This window comes from Austrofundulus limnaeus, unplaced genomic scaffold, assembly GCF_001266775.1.
Source record: "Austrofundulus limnaeus strain Quisiro unplaced genomic scaffold, Austrofundulus_limnaeus-1.0 Scaffold57, whole genome shotgun sequence".
Lineage (NCBI taxonomy): Eukaryota > Metazoa > Chordata > Actinopteri > Cyprinodontiformes > Rivulidae > Austrofundulus > Austrofundulus limnaeus.
Genome location: NW_013952459.1, coordinates 1,917,362 through 1,938,998, shown reverse-complemented (window position 1 = coordinate 1,938,998; position 21,637 = coordinate 1,917,362). Strand labels below are relative to the sequence as shown.

General features: G+C 37.0%; 1 protein-coding gene across 2 annotated transcripts in view; it reads left to right on the top strand.

The window, feature by feature from the left end:
• pappaa (pregnancy-associated plasma protein A, pappalysin 1a) overlaps positions 1-21,637 on the top strand; it is an 88,822-nt gene that overhangs the window by 65,174 nt on the left and 2,011 nt on the right. Inside the window, exons 15-21 of one of the 2 annotated variants that reach the window (XM_014009390.1) lie at positions 4,899-5,082; positions 5,713-5,914; positions 6,059-6,293; positions 6,898-7,045; positions 7,609-7,724; positions 12,056-12,127; positions 13,012-13,110. In XM_014009390.1, coding sequence (XP_013864844.1) covers positions 4,899-5,082; positions 5,713-5,914; positions 6,059-6,293; positions 6,898-7,045; positions 7,609-7,724; positions 12,056-12,127; positions 13,012-13,110 — 1,056 coding nt within the window. The remainder of the gene's footprint in view (positions 1-4,898; positions 5,083-5,712; positions 5,915-6,058; positions 6,294-6,897; positions 7,046-7,608; positions 7,725-12,055; positions 12,128-13,011; positions 13,111-21,637) is intronic. The other variant, XM_014009389.1, reaches the window with a different exon arrangement.

The window sequence follows — 21,637 nt, the reverse complement described above, 5'->3', positions numbered from 1 at the left end:
TATATATATGATTTGTTCAAACATGTTGTAGGCCAAACATACACTTTGACTGTCATTATTAAGACATTTTGTATTTCATTTTGTGTGATGTTTGTATTTCTGTAGCCTCTTGTGTGTCAGGTAATAAGATATAGTCTTTAGTCGTTTTTTTTTTTTCAGTCTCACCTCTGAACTTTAACAATTCATGTTTTTGCCCAGTGGTTCACTACAGCTAAAAAGTATAAACCTAAATTAATTGGTAAATAGAATTTTGGTAGTTTATCTAAGAATACTTATATAAAGTTGCAGCTTTTATATCCACCTTACATGTATTATAATAAAAGACAGAAAGCAAAGTAGGAAAAAAATTATTGACTTAGTAATGAACCTAAATGTGACCGTTTATGGTTCTGATCATCACATGTTCTTTGAATCACATTGCAGCGATTGTGCTTTTGGTTAAATAAAGCTGTGCTTGAACCTGTCTATTGTTTCTATTAATAGTAATGACAATCATCAGGCACCCCCCTCATCTTTTACATCAGTGGTTCACTGTGAAGATCTAATTGCAGCCTTCAATCAGATGTACCCGGTATGCAAATTAAATCTGCAGGCACATGCTATTAGCCCCCCATGAGCATAAGTGTTGTATTTACTGCTTCAGAACAAATCATACAAACTATATATTATTCATTCATTCAGAAAACAATCTTACCAATATATGTTTTTTTTGCAAACAGTGGTCTTTTTATAGAATTAATTGAATAAAAGAAAAGTTGAAAAAAATAAAATAAAATTGAAGCCACAATTATTATTTTTTATTAATTTCTTTTTATATTTTTGCTTCTTAAGAAATGCTTTATGGTTTGCTTGTTTTTTTTTTTAGAATACTTAAGATCTCCATGACCTGGATACATGACAACTTTAAAAAAAAGAGTTGGAAGCAAATCTACTTCTGGATGTTGTTAACATACTTCAGTTCAAAGAACCTATTTTATGTTTTGTTTTAGAAATATGCTGAAAGAATAGTATTTTCTGGTAATATGTGCAGTACAGTCAAATCTAATTAGTGCAAAGCTTTTTCTTTAAAGAAACAGCTTTGTAAAAGCTTTCAAGCAACCCCAGAATATATATTTATTTTTATGATGTAAAAAACAAATTACCCAATCTCCATTCTGTATTCAAAAGTCCTGAATTCAAGAGTGAACCCGTATTGACATCATTTTTTTTAATTATTATTATTTTTGAGCTGTGCCATGTTCTGGTAAAATTTTATGTGCAAATACTTTGAGGGTGATTATTTTAACAATCAGAAAAGCAAACAAACTGAAACACTCTCAAAACTTTCTGGCAAATTTAATCAAAGCTATAAATGGCAATAAATTACAAAAGAGGAGGGGACACTTACTCTCATGTCTTCTCCAGCATTATCTTGACTAAGCAAGCCAATTGTCCACTGTTTTAAACCCTGCTGTGCATTTAGTCTTTTTCCTAGCCAGAGTCTTCTATCACTGTTAAAGTGATTTATGGGATCTTGGTCATGTCACTGACCAAGAACCTTTCTCTTTTTAACTAGACACCTTTTAAACAAGATCACTTTATCTGGGATGAGTGTTAAAAGCTCAAAAGTCATTTTTTTGCTTTAAAATTACCAAGACCACATTACCTGGAATTCCTCATAACTTCTTCTCTTCTTAAAGCCATGCCTCACTCTAAAGGTCTACACATAACTTCTTGTTTATGCTGCTATGATGCAGTGTAAGTTGTGGGAAACAGATGCATGTCTTGCTGAACTTTATATAAGCCATTCATTTGGCAAAAATCAATGAACCAAACAAATGTGGTTTTGTTCCTATATTTTCAACAACTTCTAAAACCTGTTAAGTGTGGACTTATGGCACTATTACCCAATTACATGTCAAGATATGAGACAAAACTTTAAAGAAATGAAGGCTTTATGCACTTTATGATGAACATTTTAGTGTCAATGGGCCAAATTGAAAACTTAGATGACACACCATCCCAGATAGCAAAATATGTCAATTCAATGTTGAATTATGGTCAAAAAAGTTGACTTTTGGTTAAGCTTGATGATTGATCAGCCATCAAACAATCATCCAATTCTAGTCAAATAAGCAATGTTGAAAAGATGTTGTTGAATCAATGGTTCATAGCCAAACTCTAATGTTTGAAATGCCAACGTCTAATCAATTTTGAATCAACATTGATATAGTATCAGTTAAAAAACAACAACATTGTTTCAACAAGTAAGTCACCGACCACTTTTTGTATAACTTCAACATGGATTCAGTATCATGCCTAACCATATTTCAGTGTTGATTCACTCATATTTTGCTATCTGGGATGACATTGTTCAGAGTAGCCACACACGCTTTGGAGTACCTTAGAAAATTATTGTCACTCAACAGTCCACTACAACATTCAGTAATGCAACCTGAAACTGCTTTTTGTTAGGAGGAAGCCATATATCACTTCTGTGCAGAAACACCCGTGCATGTGTTTTCCCCACACAGGCTCATCCAAGAAGGGCATGCAGACAGTAGACAGACATTCCAGGGTCAGACGAGTCCACATATCTGCTTCCTTTTAAGAAAAACAGACATCAGGATTTATGTGCTAAAGATGAGTCAGATTATCCGAGATGTTATCAACAAACGTACCATGGATGCAAAGATGGTTTTAAATTTTTTGAGGAGACATATGTATGCTACTATTAAAGAGGCTTATTTCCTGGCAGGTCTGTGGTTGTCAGTGAAGTGCATCATGAGGAGAAAAATTCAGCTGGAAAAGACAAATTCTTACTGCAAAATGGCAACAATAAATATTCTCTATTTCAGAAAAGGTGTAACAGATATGACAATCGAGCACAAACTACCATCAATTTCTTTCAATTAAAAAAACATTACTGGGAACATCCAAAATTAATTAATTTGTTCTTGGTTTGATTATATAAAACGTATCCATTTTCTTTACCTGTTCCTCCAGAAACCATTTTAAGCTGGAATTTGAAATACCAAACCTTCACTGTAGACCTTATCAGAGCTGATTTTCTCTGTATTAACAAGTTGTTTGAGTATGTAATCTATTTAACATATTGCTTAATTCATGTTCACCTGATTTGTGTATCATTTAAAGTCGGCCTTTGAACACCAGATAGGTGCTTTGGCATTTCTTTCATGCAGACTTTATTCACAGCCTTCCATCATGCGTGAGTCATTTAACTCACCAAATTGTTTTTCAAAGAGCACTCACATGCAATACATATGGTACTTTGTTGGATATCCAAATAAGAAAGAAGCTTATTTATTTTGAGGGAACTTGATACTGTTATTCAGTATCATATAATCGGAACAAGATGAAAGATTGTTTTGCAAGAGAAGAAAGAGACGGTTATGAAGCAATTGATATGTCACGTTAAGTGAGTCCAGCTTGTTCGACCTCAAAAGTTTGGCTTCTCTTTAAAAAGATGTGTGTAATTAAAGTTGACCCAAACAGGCATGTTATGTTATTGATGATGAAAACACAGGTTTCCTTATAATTTTTTTTAAAAAGAAAGTCAAAATGATTGAAGTTTACCAGCTTTATTGTTAAATTTTTTTGGGCCAGCTATCAATTTGAGCATTCCTGTTGCATTACATGGTGCTATGTAATAAAAGATGATGAAGACATTGGAGGTTTTGATGATGCCATGGCTTTATTTTTGTTTATTCAAATATTTCACTAGAAGCTAAACAATTTATAGAAATCTAAAGTATTAATAAGGGAAATAAAAATAGGAATATTAAGATATTGTTATTTTTTTCCTTATCTGGATGTGGCAAATTATAAAGATGAAATATGAGAAAATGTCCTTTAGTGTACCATTAGAAAATTTGATTCTGGATTCTTCTAAAACACTGCTTTAACAAACACAAATGCAATTAATCAATAAGTAATGTATGAATTATTAAATATTACTATTATTTTAGGTAATAAGCTAAAATTGATCAATCAAGTACATTATTAGAATTTTTATTGGGTTCTGAAAAAGACAAACATACTATTTGTGTATAATTGCTGTCTTAGAATAGTTACTACATAGAACTAATAAAAGAGCATGGTATTGTTAGAGCATAAATGCATCAAATATGTTCTTCTAGTTGTATTTAATTATTCTAGTTGTACATAATTATTTCTGTTTCTATTTTGTGTCTCTGGGTGGCCTTGTTTTTCCTACATCGTGGGGACAATTCCCCCACCCCCCCCCAAAAAAACAGCCTTGTGGGGTCCAAATGCAAATTACGAGTGGGGGGTTGGGTTTAGGACCAAGGTGCGAATTGAGTTAAGGTTAGGTTTAGTGTCAGGTAGGTACCTGTGAGGTTACTTTTAGGGTAAATGGTCAGGGTTAGGATATACAATTTCCAAAAAAATGAATGGAAGTCAATGCACAGTCCCCACGGGGATATACAAACCAGACCTGTGAGTGTGTGTAGTCGCATTTATTAGAAACTGTCACACTTCCTCCAGATCAATCTGTTTTGGGTCAGGGCTGATTGTGCAGTTGGTGGATATCAGTTGTCCGTGTAGCAAGGGTTGACCTTACATGTGCCAGTTACTTGAGCTGCTGAGTCGCATGTGAAGCTTACTCCCATAAGGTGAGCTAAGCACTACTGAGCTTTGTTGGGTTACACTTTGGCTGGAGAGGGTGCTGAGTTGCTACAGCAATTTTTACTTTTTGTGTGTGGGATAAACGTCTACAAGATTTAGCACATCAATTTGTCACGTCAGTGTTTAAATTAAAGCTTATCTTCTACATGAAGCCTGCTTTAAAATAGAACTGTTGCTACAGAGCAATTTCTTTATATTAATCCATTTGTCTTTGTCTGACACTAACTTTTCTTCATATCTCTTTTTTTCAGTCATATTCCTCAGTGACTATAACCTGTGCAAATGGGAAGTGGAATAAGCAGGTGTCATGTGAGCCTGTGGACTGTGGTTTGCCAGACAAATACCATGTTCACCCAGCTCAATTCAAATTCCCAGAGGGTACTACGTATGGCAGCAGAAGCACTTTCCAGTGTCGTGAACCTGCCCAGCTCATAGGTGAGATGAACAGCACAAGCACAACAAAGTCTGCATGAGCATTCTGTCCTTTTCATTTCTTTTGCAAACTATTTATGGAAACACATCATTGCTTGATTTTCACAAGCATAATAATCAAATAGATAGTGAATATTTCAATATATTACCACATTTTCATTTTAAATTCAGTTGAAATATTTGAAAAGTTTTCATATAAATGAATGGAATAATTAAAAGACACTATATACACATTTCAACTTAATGTCCAGATTTACAATATAAAATTTGTGTTTGGTAGCTTATTTATTTGTTGTAACAATGCTTCTTTCTTGGCAATAAGTCTTATAACGAACACCTGATTTGCAGCAGCTGAGGATACCAGAAGCTCAACAAAGTGTCAGTAACAACAACAATAAACTGTTTGGGAGAGAAGAGTTGGCAAGTTTTTCATGTGCACAACCAATATATTCAGCTCTCCTGCTAATCACACAAATGCATGTTCCTTACAAAGGTGGCGCCATTTAAAAAATAATTTAACAGGCTTTCGGTATAAGATTTATTGCCAAGAAGCAAAAGAAGTAATCTACCAAAAACATTATTTCTCACTTTTTATGCTGTTATGACAGCTTTTATTTTATTCATTCTTTTTAGGAACAAACAACACTCTGACTTGCTTAGAAGATGGACTCTGGTCTTTCCCAGAGGCTCTTTGTGAGCTTCGCTGTGCAGCCCCTCCTCCCGTAGCCAATGCCGTGCTGCAAACAAAGCGTTGCAATGAGACGGGCCTAAAAGTTGGCACCCTCTGCAAGTACAAGTGCAAGCCAGGATACCATGTTAAGAACAAACCCAAAAGGTAAAGAAGGAAAGAGTTCGTGATTTGTTCAGCTTTGCCACAAAAAATAAAAATAAATCAATAAAATAAAATAAAAAAACTGAACAAATTAAGTTGAACATAAAGCTTCATGTGGAATGAATCACCTCTGCTTTTTTTTTTTAGACGTGCATTTAAGCGCCAGTGCACGGAGGATGGCACCTGGCTGGAGGGAGCATGTGAGCCAGTGACCTGTGATCCTCCCCCACTCATCTTCCACGGCTCCTACCACTGCACTGACGGCTTTCGCTTTGACAGCGTCTGCAGACTCAACTGCTCTGACTCTGCTGGTACTCCTGCTGTTGTCGCCACAAGAGGCTCTGCCCTTACGGTGAGGCTGCTGCACGCTTCATGCAAGCAGGTCTGTCCATCTTTTCCCTCTCTTTCTATTCTTACTTTGTCAATTTTCTTTTTTGCCATCCATTAACAACAGTAAGCATGCTCTTTGGTTTTATTTAGCTTCATTTACTCTATTTATTTTTTTACTTCAAAATGTTAAAAACACATTTTGAATTACTAAGCAGATTTTGTATAATGACATATTAGAGAGGTTTTTATCTAGAATCTGTACTATTGAGTGATATCTCTTAGTAGGCCTAGTGGTTGATAAGAATGAAAGATACAGGCATATTTTGCAAATATACCCTTTTATATCTTACTTCTCACACTGCCCTCATGATGCTTGTTTTTCTCCTTGTCTCCCTTAGCTGTACTCAATTTGATGCCGCACTAATTAGATTACTATTGATCTCCAGAATAGCTCTGCCACCACAGACTTTTGAAATGCATACACCTTTTAATCTATTCTGCCTCTCAGGCATTGTTAGTTAGATTCCTGATAAAAAATATATATATTGTATTTCTTCGCATGCAACGTGATGCCGGCTCAATGTCCTTGGCTTGGCAGTGTTTGTGTACCGGTGTGTGCAAGCATAACTGACTGTCAATATGTGTGTTAATTTCAGGGTCCGGGGTCCAATGCTATTCGCTGTAGGAAGGATGGCAATTGGACAGGGTCATTCCATGTTTGTCCAAACATCAAGGGCCAGTGCTCTTTACCTCAAAACCTGCATTATAGCCTGCAGTACTCATGCAAGAAAGGACACGGCATAGGTTTGTATGATGGCACGACTTTCCTTTTTGTCATTAAGAGCTTTTATGTATAAAAAGTATTAATGGTGTAGAGGGAGACCAGTTGATTAGTTTGCCAGTCACTGCATTTTTTAAGTGACAGATGTGAGCAAATTAAACTGATTAGGGTAGCATGGTGGATTAGGGTTTAGAACTACTACCTCTGGGTTTAACCCTTCGGTTGGGCCTGGACTCTTTCTGTGTGGATTTTGCAAGATCTCCTCGTGTTTGTGTGACTTTTCTTTGGGTCTGTTTCCTGTCACACACCAAAAACATGCATGTTAAAAACAGAGATCTGTGATCTTGATGAGATTTGCCTAATTAAATGAAGGTTAAAACATAATGACAGGAAAGCACATGCTGCAGCTAGGCTACAGTCGCACATCCTTCTGGTTCTGGCCTTGTTTGTCGATGACACCTCGCTTTTTGAAGAGAAAGATATTCTGACAAAACCACATTAAAAATGAAGATATACCTTTTATTTGAAACTGACTTATCCATACTTCGAGTTCTTTGATCTTTCCTTCTTGTGAACACACACACAGGTGAGGAGTGTGAGCTCATGTGCAGAGAAGGCAACAACGAAGTGGTGATCCTGCCCAGCAACATGACGGTAAAAAGTGTTCTTAAGGAGCACTGGAGGAACCCGCTAAAAGTCAAGGTAAGGTTCTGTGTATATTTGTGTCCTTGTCATTGCTCTGACAAACGCACTTTGTAAAATCCTGCGATCTGTAAGGAATTTCACACGTAGTTCTTACATCCTCCCTCGATTATCTACAGTGCAAAATGCCGGCTTTTCCTTGACCCAGTGCTGTACAAATATTTGTGTGTGGAGCATGGCAACCCTTAAAACAACCTAGTATTTTCTTGGTGTAAACATGTTGCTGCCTGTGGGTTCCCAATTTGTCATAACCACTGTCCCGAAAAGCTTTGGACTGTCTCTAGTAATTAAACATCATCTTAACTCTAATAAACAAGTAATTGGACAGCCTAATGAATTTTAATTTCAGTGTGGTTGTTCTGCTGCCAAAAACAACCTACAGCAAAAAGCACAGAGTAAAACTCCTACTAAACAAACTTTTATGATGTGTGCAGTTCTTGACTCATGGACCTCTCATTTCACTTGTGATCAAGTCTTATCAGAAATATTAAGTTATAATTGACCCCATAAATAAATATATTTCACAGCTACTGATTGTACTGATGCAGGAGCAGTTTCCTAAACTGGCAGGAAAACACTGGGAAATTTATTGCGGGATGATGATTCAGCACAAAGCTGTACAAATAGTTCTTGAGGAGATGCTATTCACACATCCGTGGTGTTTCTTTGATGTTTTTACGAAGCTTGTCGGAGAGTCAAGAGGTGTAAATGTGTGTGATGTTGGTGGTCTTTTGAAAGTATCAGACAATATGTTCTTTACAGATCCTACTTTGCTCATCTTTCTCGGGGAATGATGCAGATTTGGTGTGGGTGTTGTACCGCGTTCCATTTCTCTCAGAATGATGTAAGGTCGGACTTAATCATGCTTCAGAGGCAAATTGGAAAACCAGTTTGATTAGCTAATTGCTGTGCTCAGTGACCAGGCTAACTACTATTACCACTGCAAGTAAATAACAATGGATTTCTACAGTACGTTTTCTGACTTGGAACTTGAAAATACTGGTTCTTAAGTGCAAATGACACACACCGACATATTACCCTTTCAGCTACATCAGACAAATTTATTTATTTATTATACAAGTTTTGTAACTAGGGAAGAGTATATACCTATGTAATGGAACAATTTGTACCCTTTTCTCTGCAACACCTTTTGATTTTGTTTCAGATGTACACAGAGTATGTTTTTTTTAAAATTTTATGTTGGGAAGGAGGTCTGGGTTGGGTCACATGACCAAAAAGGACCTATTTTTATAGATTTGTGTAATAGATATTGGTTGCACTTAGTGGGAATATGAAACCTGATGCTGTATCATATGGAAGCACTATATACATCACAAAAGTGGTGTGTGAGTGCTTTAGGGTATGTGTAATAGTTTTAAATGTGGACCATAGTTCAGAAGTTTAAAAAAAGGTAAAGTTTGTTTGGTAGAATGTATTTTTTTGGTCTTCTGCTACAGTCCTCTAAATGTTCCTTTGATGATACAGTTGATCTGAGTACTTTTATTATCATCTTCAATTTGCACACATATTCACAAGCCCAGACGTTTCAAATACAATCGACAAAATAACAGTTCTAATATAACTGATTGTATATCCAACTGTGCAAAAAATAAAATAACATTTCGTGACAGTTTGTCAAATTCTTTTAAGGCTGTCATTACCATAATACACATTGAGACTATTCCTATTTAATTGCAGTGCCAAAAAAAGAGGGATGCTGGAAATGAAAACTTTGGTGTTAGGTGCCCACATGCTTGAAACTGAGCAATGAGAAAGGGAAATCAGATATGTTACATGCCCTTTGGGAGAGGTAACCACACAAGATAACAGATCTAAAGATCTTTGAATAAATACGTATCAGACCTCATGTGTGTCAGCAAAATTCAGTCAGTTATTATGTCACAGAGGTGGTTTACAGGCAGAGCAGATGGGGAGAGGGGAAGAGAAAATGCTCTGCCCGACCCCTTCTGACTAGATTTATTTTGCCTTCACCAGATTTTAATCCTATGTGGCATAGTGACATTTTCCAGTACTGACAAAAAAGCTGTCAGTATACCTAACTACCATACATGCATCACTTTGACCAGTTGGAATTTTCATTCAAAGAAGCAGTTGTGATTTTGCTGGTCAAGTTCATATTTGGCTTTCTATTGGTAGGATGAATTATGACAAGGGCAGCGCACAAGTTAAGGTCAAAGAGCAGAAATTCAAGAGTAGAATTTTGTTCCAAAGAAATCTGAGTTTGAGCAGCCAATTTTGGAAAAATTAAGGACCATTTTTTTGCATACATGACCTGCGAAATTATATTCTAGGGCATGCACATTATTTTTTCTGCACACCTCTGACACACCCTTCTCTGTTCGCTTTGCACTCACCTTGAATCTCACATTAAAGACCCAATCAACCAAAGTACAGTTTAGAAAGGCAAACAAATATGGACCAGTTTTAATTAAAAATATTACCAGTATATTGGCTTTTCATGTGAGGTAGCATCACATATGTTCTGTCAGAGGAAAGCCTCCTTGCAGGTGTCAAAATACAGCTTTAGAAAGTACAAACATTTAATTAAAGCTAAATTAATATTTTGTTGGACACATTTTTTTTCAAAATGTTCAAAATTCAAGCAACAAAGCTGTAAACCTTTTAGTCGTAAGGAAACTGAAATTTTGAGACCTTTGGACAATGGAGACTGGCAACTAGTTGCCAACAGTTGCAACTCAGTGAGATACAATGAGGTCCTGGAGAATAAGTTTCTGACAGCTAAACCATTGGCATATGCACATAGTTAGGGATCTAACCATTTAAAAAGTGTGCGAACTGCTACATGTGTTACATTAAATATGATCACTATATCACCCATCTTCTTGTTCCCAAATGCAATCCCTCGTTCTTCTTTGCTGAGTTGGAGGTTGGTATTGCCCATCTTAGCAAGTTGTGTTGATAAATTGCCTTTTAACTAGTTGTATTTTGGTTCTTCATCTGACCCACTTAGAATTCTCTCTTGATTCTTTACCTCTCTTTCTCCTCCTCCTCTTTTACCCATCTCTCTGTCTCTGATGATTATGTGCCTCCAGCCTCCTCCTCCCCCCCCTTTATCAGCAAAATTACCCTGTCGGGCTGGCTGCAGAATTAGTCATTTTCTATATGACACGACCTCGTCTGTGGTGGCGCTGAGATAGAGATCTATTTTTATGTGGTATGAGTGCCCCGGGGACGCTTTGGAGGGTGAGGATCCTATACGTAGTTAGGGGTGAGACCAGGCCACAATCATCGATTATAATGATTTACGGCCTTGCTGAGAGAGGAATAAAAAGGGATGCAGAGAGAAAAAATGAAGGGGAAACGAAAAAGAAGGAGTTTCTGGATGACATCATCATAACAAAAAGTGAGGAAGAAAGGACAAAAGTGCAAGAGTTGCAAAAAATTCCACCTTCAAACTACTTAGTTTCCCACCAACCTTTGCATCCTCTCCTGTTGGATATAAACATGCCTGCATAGGACAGAACTACTCTCACAGCTCTCTGTCGTTTTCAGATGCAATGGTATTCTTCCTCTCCACCTTCAAACTCTGATCCATATTTTTGCATTGATTTGCTGACAGGACTGAAACAAAAAATACCTTAGTCTGCAGTAATGAAAAAAAAATAAGCATGCCAACTTTGTGAGCTTTTGGGACATGGTGGGTCTAAGAACAGGACCCCCTGAGGTCAATCAGTCCTTTGCTGTGGATGGCAATTTTAATCACGGACACTACTTTATATATATATGTAACGAACACTTAATCAGTAAATAAAACATCTTCTCCTTACCTGCTGGATCAGACTGACACACACTGTTCAAATAAGTAATACACACATTATGGACACACAGACACATGACCACTATAAACTCACTTACATGGGTTACATTTTAGCAAACATCATTACATTTAACACATTCTTAACTGTTCTGTTCTTAATCCCAGTAAACTGCATAAAAATAAGACGAAATCTCACACTTTCTTTAAAGAAATTTGAGAACTGGCTGGTATTTATGGTACCTTATGGTGACAAAAAGATAATTCCATTAAGTTATATTATTTGTTTTTAGTTCAAAAAAAGTGTAAATCAAAATGGCCATTACAAAGGAAGTTTCCATGAGTACCTTGAGAGTTATTTTGGCATGGAGTTAAACATATGTGAAATAAAATGCAAAATAAATAAATAAATAAATAAATAAATAAATAAATAAATAAATAAATTTCCTGGCAAACTGGTTCAGACAGTCACATAAAGAAGATAAGGTCACATTTCTTACGCAACTGAACATTCAAATTTTGTCTTATTTTACAGAGTATAGTTTGCACAATGGGACTGAAATGGTATCCAGACCCAGAGTTACTCCGTTGCATCAAAGGATGTGAGGTAAGTGCTAAGTGCTTAACCTGAGTCGGACATTCTTCTATGTTTGTGGGACAACGGTCTCATCAATCACGTGCTGCACTATTATACTTTAATCATTTCACCTTTCTTGACCTGAGATACATCAAATTCAGAATATAAAGTTTTATGAGCTGTACTCGGCTAAATTACCGTAGACAGGAAATGAATTGGCAGATACAGCGCAAGTAAAACTAGCAAACCATTGGTGAAGACTGATCTAATGTCACAATGTGCTTCAACATATCTTATTGCTCTTTGTGCATATATGAACATCTGTGTATAATGTGCAGGTGATCATTAATTAGAGAAGTTTGACAGATTCATTTCAAGCAGCTGATAAAGTTAAAATGACTGCTTTTACGTTAATGCTTCCAATAAGACTAGATTAGTTTATTAATCTGATATAATTGTCATTTTCCAATGCGGTTAAATTCCTGTGTATTTTAAAAACAAATGAGTGCAAAACTGATGCATTCAATTTCAGTGCATGATGCCATCAACTCAGTGAGAGCCAACTGTATAACATGACTGTAACCCAAGCGGTGGGGCGTGGCCAGCCTAATAAATCACCTCACAAGAGCATTTTGTGCTGTGAATAGTTTATGGTGTCCTCGGTTTGATTTACGGGTCTGGCCGACTAAGGGTTTAAACGGTGACATTGAAGAATGAGGAAAACTTAATGTATCAGATTCATCAGCAAATTCATTCAGAGACTTCTAAAGACCCTGAAATACTGAAGAGGAAATCAGAGGGAAAAAAGCTTAAGGCCTTAATAAGATATTGAAAAGGTGGCTTGTTCTCGGTTTCATGATTTTTTTTTTTTTTTTTGCTCAATCGCTTTGTCTCTCTTTTTCTGTCTTCTCCAGCCATTCATGGGAGACAACTACTGTGATGCAGTCAATAACAGGGCATTCTGCAGCTATGATGGAGGAGACTGCTGTCAATCCACTGTCAAGACCAAGAAAGTAAGTGACATGCCTATACTTCGAAATATCCCTAATTGTTAAAATAAAAAGTAATAAAAGTTTGATATAGACAGACTGATAAATAGTCTAAGTTGAAATCACACTTTTAAGTTGTTTCTTTTTCTTTTTGGCTATTCCTCGGACATCTTTATCATTCCATGTGTATTAAATAGATGTTTCATGTTGTATTTTATTTACGTTTATAATGGTATTTTTAAGGTTAGTGAACAGTGTTTGCTTTCCTTTTTCTTCTGTTCTGTAGGTTTTTTATGACACATTTCAGAAAATACAAAAGATTATTTAGAAATCTGACTTTTCTGATTCACAAGTGTGGGAATTTCTACTCTAAACCTTTTCTTCCGTTGAGGTTTTCTCTTTCCTTATATTTTTATTGGTTGAAACCATAAATTTACCTTTGAAGTATATAAATACTTTACTTAGCAGTGAAGCAAACTATACATCCATCTCTCATTGTACAATTCTTACACCTAATTTTGGTCCAACTTTAAATGTTTTTTTAAATTGTAATTTTTGAGAAGGGATCTTTTCAATCTGTGAACACTATGCTGCGGTTTCATTTGTCAGCATTAAAGTTTGTTTATCAAAACCAAAAATGGTCTTCCTTGGAAATTTAATTACTTAATTTACTCACATCCCAGCTGCTCACACACTGGGATACTGGAACAAACACTAGCTTCTGTTCAGCAACATCTGCTTATCTGGCCCAACATGTTCCTGTGAAAGTAATTTTACTTATGGCATATCCATCTGTGTCTGGCAGAATAATAACTCTCAATAGCTTTGCAAGTGCTTTTGTGGGGAGGCTTCTCATTTCATCTTCTGGAAATCAAATATAAAGAACATTGTGTGTTTGTGCGGGTAAACTAATCATGCTTGTTTCATTTTAATCCTGGCAACTCTGAGAAATTCTTCATGAAAACATTATCCTATTAGCATTATTTGAAAGTCACAACTGGCTTGTGGTTTCCCATTTTTGGGTGTCCTGGAAATGATTTAGAAAGATCAAAAGAAATTGCTCTGAAATAACTAATCCTGTTGTCAACAGCGAGGGTCAAGGAAAGCTTTCTGTGGGTGAGAAACAAAAAGGAAACACAAGAAAAAAAAAGTAGTCTGCTAAGTGGAACTGATATGAAGACATCTGGAAAACCAGATGTTAGAGTTTTGTTTTGTTTTTTCCATTAAACCATTGTCTACTTGACACTTCTGGTTTTAAACACAAACTCACATCGTGCATTTAAGAGGGTAATTATTTATTTTATTTATTTTTTATTGTTATTTGTGTCATTTTTTACATTACTGGGACATTTTTGTGCATTTGTCTATTTCTCACGGGGAAAAAAAACTTGACCTCATCAGCCACATTGATGGAACAACTCATTTAAGGAAAAAAAAACAGGCTAATACATTTGTCAAGATCAACATATGCATGGCAAGCACTAAAGTCTGTAGATGCATAAAATCCTTAAAAACAAATTGAGCAAAATCCGCAATGAAAAGACAATATACGGCAGAAGGAATCTGAAACTCATTACCAACCAGTTCCCTTTGTTTAAGCTAATGAGTCATGCACTTGCTGGGCGACAAAGACAGGCAATATTTCACTGTTTTGTCAAATGTCATTGCTTTTGTTCAAACCACAAGTGAAGACTTTGTTCTCATTTGTTTAATTGTTCCCGAACACATATTTTGATGAAGTGATCTTTGTCACAGCTGAGAATATTTGACGTCAATAACAAAACAAATCTGCACAGTTATTTATGGTCAGACATTTTTTTAATACAAACAAGTTTTTATTATTATTATTATTATTTAGAGGTGGAATATTAGAACGTGTCAAAATACAAAAATCCTCATTTTAGAATTAAGTATTGTTTTTTTTCTGAAAGGCGATTGAACTCTAAATGTTGATTAATTTTAAATGACAGTAAAGTTTATTTACATAGAAAATCCTATTGTTTTAAAATTTGATAAAAATAGTGACTGATCTTAAAGTTCAATTTGCTTTTCTCTATGGTTTTCTATATTTTTTGGCTCTTTACTTAATATCAGCAACAATTTAAAAAGTGGGGGACACAGGTAGCTCAATTTCTTTTTGCATATTACTTGAAAAATTTCTTTACCAAGGTGAAACTCTAGATAACTAGATGAACCAATTGGAACCACCCAGAAATAATTGTTTTTTTTTTAAGTTATTAATTCAGAGTTTCAAGTTTTTGCTACAAATTATAGAGCCTGAAACTCAACAAGACCGAGACGTGATTGTGCAAGAACTGTTTCTCAATTTAAAAAGCAGCACTCTTTAACACTCACATAGTCTCATTCACTCTCCTTGTTATTCAGTCTTTTCCCCTTTAATTACCACTGCCAGTCATTTACATTCTCTCTTCCTGATGCTTGCAGTCTCCTTTTCCAGCATTTAGCAAACATGCACACTATCCATCCGTTGCTATGCACAAGTCTGGTGACTCGGTGGGAATCTTGGTCAATGTCATGTCCCCATTATGTTGTAACATAACAAGACAATGACCCCCATCCACACCCCTTTGTTGTTGCTCTGCCAAAACTACTTGTTACATCTAAATGTTTCTGTATTCACTAGTATTGAGGTCCAAAGAAAAAGGGGGGTTAGATTTCACAATGGAAAATAGATAAGTATATGGGTAGATAGATTGACAGACAATCTGATCAACATATTTTTCCTTCTATTAAATGTAACATCATTGTTAGAAATGTAGTTTTCATTTGTGGAACAGTTTCTGTTTTTTTATTTAAAAAACAATTTAGAAGCAAGAGTGTGGAGAAATGATTACACTCATGCCTCAACAAGTCATGAAAACCAACTCAAGTGTTAAACACATAAATATAACCTTAACAGGGTTTCACTCTGTTCTTTGAGGTTTTTAGGCAACACTTTTGCCTCACACCAGGAGGGTCCATGGGTTCAAATCTCAGCAGGAGCCTCTCTGTGTCGAGTTTTCTTATTCTCCCTGAGCATGCGTGTGGTTTTTCTCTGGGTACTCCAGTTTCATCCCAGAGTACAAAAAACATGCTTGTTAGGTTAATTGGCGAGTCTAAATTAGCCTTAAACTGTAAGTGACTGTATCCATGATTGTGTGTCTCTGTGTTGACTCTGTGATGGACTGGCGACCTCTTCAGGGTGTTGCCCGCCTCTTGCCTTTTTACCACCCTAAACAAAATCCAACAGGTACAGGACGTTGAACGTGGTTTGTTCACAAGCAGTTTGGAAAAAAAAAACTGTCATGGGGGCACACTTCTAAAATAGTGTCATGACAAAGGGTGGGAACATATGCCCTAGACCCTACACAGAAAACAAGTATTCCTGCTTTGACAGAGCTGATTTGAATTGTTGAGTGATTAATAGGCCCCTGCAGAACTTGAAGACTTGCTGAAGAGAAAGGTAATAATTAAAACATGCAGGGTAGTGACCCTTGAGGACCAAGATTAGTCACCCCAGGTCTTGGGACACTTAAAATTAAAATTTCCTTGTCAATTCAGATCTGTGATTACCTCCTTTGGAGACTCAGAGACGTAACTGTGGCAGTTTGACATCAACCCCTCTGGTGCCTTTGTCGTGAAAAAGACTTAAGGCAACTTAAAAAATATTTTGTGAAATGCCCTTCTTATTATGATTAGAGGTGATGGTAGGAAATTAATTTTACCCTAAGATGTTTGGCATTATTTACGATTCATCCCAACATTCCTTTCTTTTACCATTTAGTAAAGTTTGTGGGATGAACCTGATTTGTTTTAAAATGATCTTATATCCTTCATCCGTCTGTCCATTTTCTTCCTCTTATCCGGGGTCCGGTCGCGGGGGCTGCAGCCTAAGCAGAGAGACCCAGACTTCCCTCTCCCCAGCCACTTGGACCAGCTTATCTGGGGGAATCCCAAGGCGTTCCCAGGCCAGCTGAGAAACATAGTCCCTCCAGCGTGTCCTGGGTCTTCCTCTGGGTCTCCTCCCAGTGGGACGTGCCCGGAACACCTCACCAGAGAGGTGTCCAGGAGGCATCCTAACCAGATGACCGAGCCACCTCAACTGGCTCCTCTTGACGTGGAGGAGCAGCGGCTCTACTCGGAGTCCCTCCCAGATGACTGAGCTTTTCGCCCTATCTCCAGACACCCTGCGGAGTAAACTCATTTCACCTGCTTGTTTCCGCGATCTCGTTCTTTCGGTCACTACCAAAAGCTCGTGACCATAGATGAGTGTAGGAACATAGACCTACTGGTAAATCGAGAGCTTAGCCTTCTGGCTCAGCTCTCACTTCACCATGACAGATCGGTACAGCGCCCGTATCACTGCAGATGCAGCACCCATCCTCCTGTCGATCTCCTCCTTAATTCTTCCCTCGTTCATGAACAAGACCCCGAGATACTTAAACTCCTCCACTTGGGGCAGGACCTCCTACCCGACCAGGAGAAGGCACCCTACCGTTTTCCGGCTCACGATCTTGGTCTCGGATTTGGAGGCACTGATCCTCATCCCGGCCGCTTCACACTCGGCTGCGAACCGCTCCAGTTGGAGCTGGAGATCAAGATCTGATGAATCCAAAAGGACCACATCATCTGCAAAAAGCAGAGATGTGATCCTAAGGTCACAAAACAGATCCCCTCAACACATTGGTTCTTACTGTATACCCTTTCCCAGTTTAATTAAAATGTCAAACATTCCCCAATTGCCTAAATCATTTTTTTGGTGCTGGGTTACCACACTTCAGAATGCTTCAAACCAGGAAACTGCACCATTTCTGTTTTTTTGCAGAGTTATAATGAGTTAAGAAAGTTAATTTGATTAATAACATTAGGCAGCTGCTGTATTACCCTCTGAACACTCCAGCAAGGGTGCACTTTTTAAAAAAAAAAATCCAAAGCTTTTGCATTTTGTCTTAGTTCTTGTTATATAAATGCAACACCGTGTAATGTAACCTGGGTTGTAATGTTAGGCAAATGCTACATAGGTAGTTTTTACCTACCTTTATGAGCTGGTGAGGACCACATCATTTTTATTGTCTTGTAAAAAACAAACTCTGAATTGAAAAAGGGGGGAGATTTCTCAACTATGACTCTATATATTTGAATTCATGGCATTCTGCTTTGCATTGCTTCCAAGCAAAGAAAAAGGCTCCTATTTTAGTCTTTGTTTTGATAATGATTTGTATATTAAGAAGTTTTGGCTGACTTGCTGTGCATTGTTCCACCCCAGGGTCTTTGAAGGTGCATGGAATGGCTGCACGTAAGGTCACCACAGGATCTCCCCTTAATAGTTACAAGCTGTTAGCTAGATTTTGAGAGACGAGGGGGAACGGGTGGTGGGGGGGTGGGGGTAAAAAGGAAGCAAGGGTCTGGAGTATGCCTCTCTGTGGGGTTCCCTATATGAGGCCCTTTTTGTAGCCCCCAATATAGTTTGGAAAGAATTTTTTCTTGGATCAACTTCGCCTCTCTAAGACATTTTTTTCCTTTTTTATGAATGTGCCTGTGTCTTATTCTGTCCAAAGTTAAGGTCTTGGGTAAGTGCTGAGATTACTCCCAGGCCTCTACCCCTGTTTGCAACTCGGAGTTTGGCACAAATATACCCACTACGTGACTTGCGTGTGTCATGATGGATGTTTGTCTCTAAGCTGATGGTCCGTGATATCCACCGCTAACCACAAATCCCTGTGTTAGTAATTCACGTAGAGAAATTCCTTTGCTCTTTTTTTCAGCAAGAAAAGTGTTGTCTTACACCAAGGGCTTCAAACTGTTAACTTGTTTTATATTATTTTGTTGTCAGATTTTTCATTCTAAATTGTTTTATTATTCAAATTTCTCTTTATATTATTTGTAAAGAATACTCTTATAAAATAATTTGAATTATTTTTTTTACATGCCACTCTAGAATTAGTAGACTTGTTTGTTTACATCATTACAACACTTTTTAAGCTTAAAATACGTTGCGACCTCTGGTGCTAAAATGCAGAGATTTCAGAAATCAAGTAAACAACAGGTATTTTAGGTGCTTTAAACGGGTTAAGTGTGTTTCTTTTTTGCTTAGAAGTGTTTTATTTGCCTCATAAAACATGTACACAGAGATTAGATAAGAACTAAAGTCTGTCGTTATAAACTGCTTTTTAAAAACTTTCTCTAATAGCCACAGTTACTTGTTAATGAAGAGTGAGGAATGCACCTCTAAATCAGGCAGTTTCCTTTTTCCCCCAGTCTTGAGCTCCTTAGATCACCTTCTTTTCTCAAACTGCTGGCTTACTGCAGATCGCACACAGAAAACCATAGAAGAGCTTCACTATTTTGACCTATTCCTTAGATGGAAGGATGGAACATGGACAAGGTTTCTGTTCTTCAGAAGGTCTTTAATTTTGTTCTCACCTTGTGGGTGTCCTCATCCAGTCCTTTTCTAACACTGGGAATCAGGGCAGCAGGAGGGCCCCCAGGCCCACAAGGTTAGGTAGACCCATTTCTCAGCCACCATGAGAGAATCCTAAGTCAGGGCCAGATGTGGCACCTGGCCCAGTCACCTTGGAGGTGAAGGTCAAAAGAAAACCATGTCAAATCTGCCACCCACCATCATTTTCTACATAGTAAGATAAGCACAAGTGGCCTTGGAGTGACAGTAAAGTGCGTAAGTAACTTGGGAGGCATGGTGGGAAAGTGTGCTGTGATGGAAAGGAATAATAATGAGACGTGAAAAAAAAAAAAGAAAAGAAAGACAGATAAGTGTTAAACAGATATGTTGCAAATTAAAAAGAACCCTCAATCAAGTGGAAATAAGCCCTGCATACACAAAATGTTTGATGTCAGAATGCCACAAAGGAAACCCTGGTCAATCAGTTGGCAGCTGTTTTGGAATGACCAGCCTTGTAAAGTCATCACACTCAGATACCATTTTCTCAGAAGAGTTTAGCAGTTTCTTATAGGAACAGTCTTACAGATTTATCAGCAGGTCATGTGAGCTGAATTGTTTTAAAAAAGTTGAAACACATTGATATCCTCATATTTAAAAGAGACCCAACCCTTTTCTGTCGGATGAAGAATTTTACATCAACTGTTTCTAAAGTGTTCAGTAATTAACCACTTAATTTTCCAAAGTGATATTAACTTATGATGCATTTTTGTCAGCTTGTTTTACCAAAGTAGTTTCAGAAATTGTAACACATCTACTTTACATTTAGTTGCAGATCCATAACCCTCTTCTGGAAGAAGTCAAATTTGTGTTGGCTGCACTGGCTTGTATTATTGTTACATTTGCAACGTTTACTAGGCTCCATTGTCTAACAAAGGCCACTTTAGTCTAATAAAATAAAGCAACACTGATTTCAAGCTCACAGCTCTTAACAGTATTAGCCACCGAGACACAAACTGAAACTGTCCTTGGTATGCTGCCGGCCTTACATGACTTGAACAACACGTGTTTCCTGTTTGGCCTAGAGAAGGGGGACACATTTTGTGTACCCAAACAGCTGAAGCCAACCCCTTGAGAGGTGAGCAAGCAGACAAGGCTGCAGCAGCTGGTGTTGATGACGCATTGCCAACATTATCCAGTTACGTCAAAGCCAGGGCCAATGACCACTGATCATCCTGTTCTGCTTTCACTGGCAGTATTTCATGCTGACACCAAACTATCAGAGAAAATGGGAATAAATGAAAATATAAACTGTTGTGATTTTGGAAGATTGTGACATGGAATGGGTCTTCTATGAGCTGCAAATGAAAAAGAATAATTGTTGTAAGTTCAAGGTCAATTAATAACTTTCAAAGTTAATATATATATATATATATATATATATATATGTGTGTGTGTGTGTGTGTGTGTGTGTTTTACACTACCTGACTTACTTATTTGACTTGTTTGATTATAATTATAAATAAAACCACATGTGCTACTTGGGTACAACTTTGAGTTTCTTTACGTTTACACAAATTTTTTCTTTGCATGACACCTACTATTCCTTGCATGAATGAAAAAAAAAGTTTATTTTACTCGCTACTGTCATCTGATGGCTTTAGTTGTCAGGTTTTAAAATGAATTTATAGTAGAAGACATTTCATTAAACAACAGTTGATTTATTTTATTTATTTATTAACTTTTATTTGGCAAATCCCATTGAGATCACAGATCCCTTTTTGCAAAGGAGGCCTGGGCCTGAAGGCAACCTATTGTATGTGTTTGGTCTGCTTGTAGTTGTGATATTTGTAAATTTATTGCCAGCTGCCATGAATAGCAAGGGGTCATGTGTCTGGGTGTACGTGTTTGAGTGTCAGTTAGTTAAACAGCTCATGAATCGCTAGGCATTGTTCAATTATATTTTCATAAAGTAATAATTTTAAGTACATCTACAACTGATGAATTTTTGGATTCAACCAGACTAACAATGGCCATTATGGTTAAATGACCTTAGCAAAGATAACAATGCTTACAACTCAGTCAGTTTTGCAGATAAAATGTTGTGAGAGTCATCCTCTGGTGCTAAAAGATCATAAGAGATCTTGTCTGAAA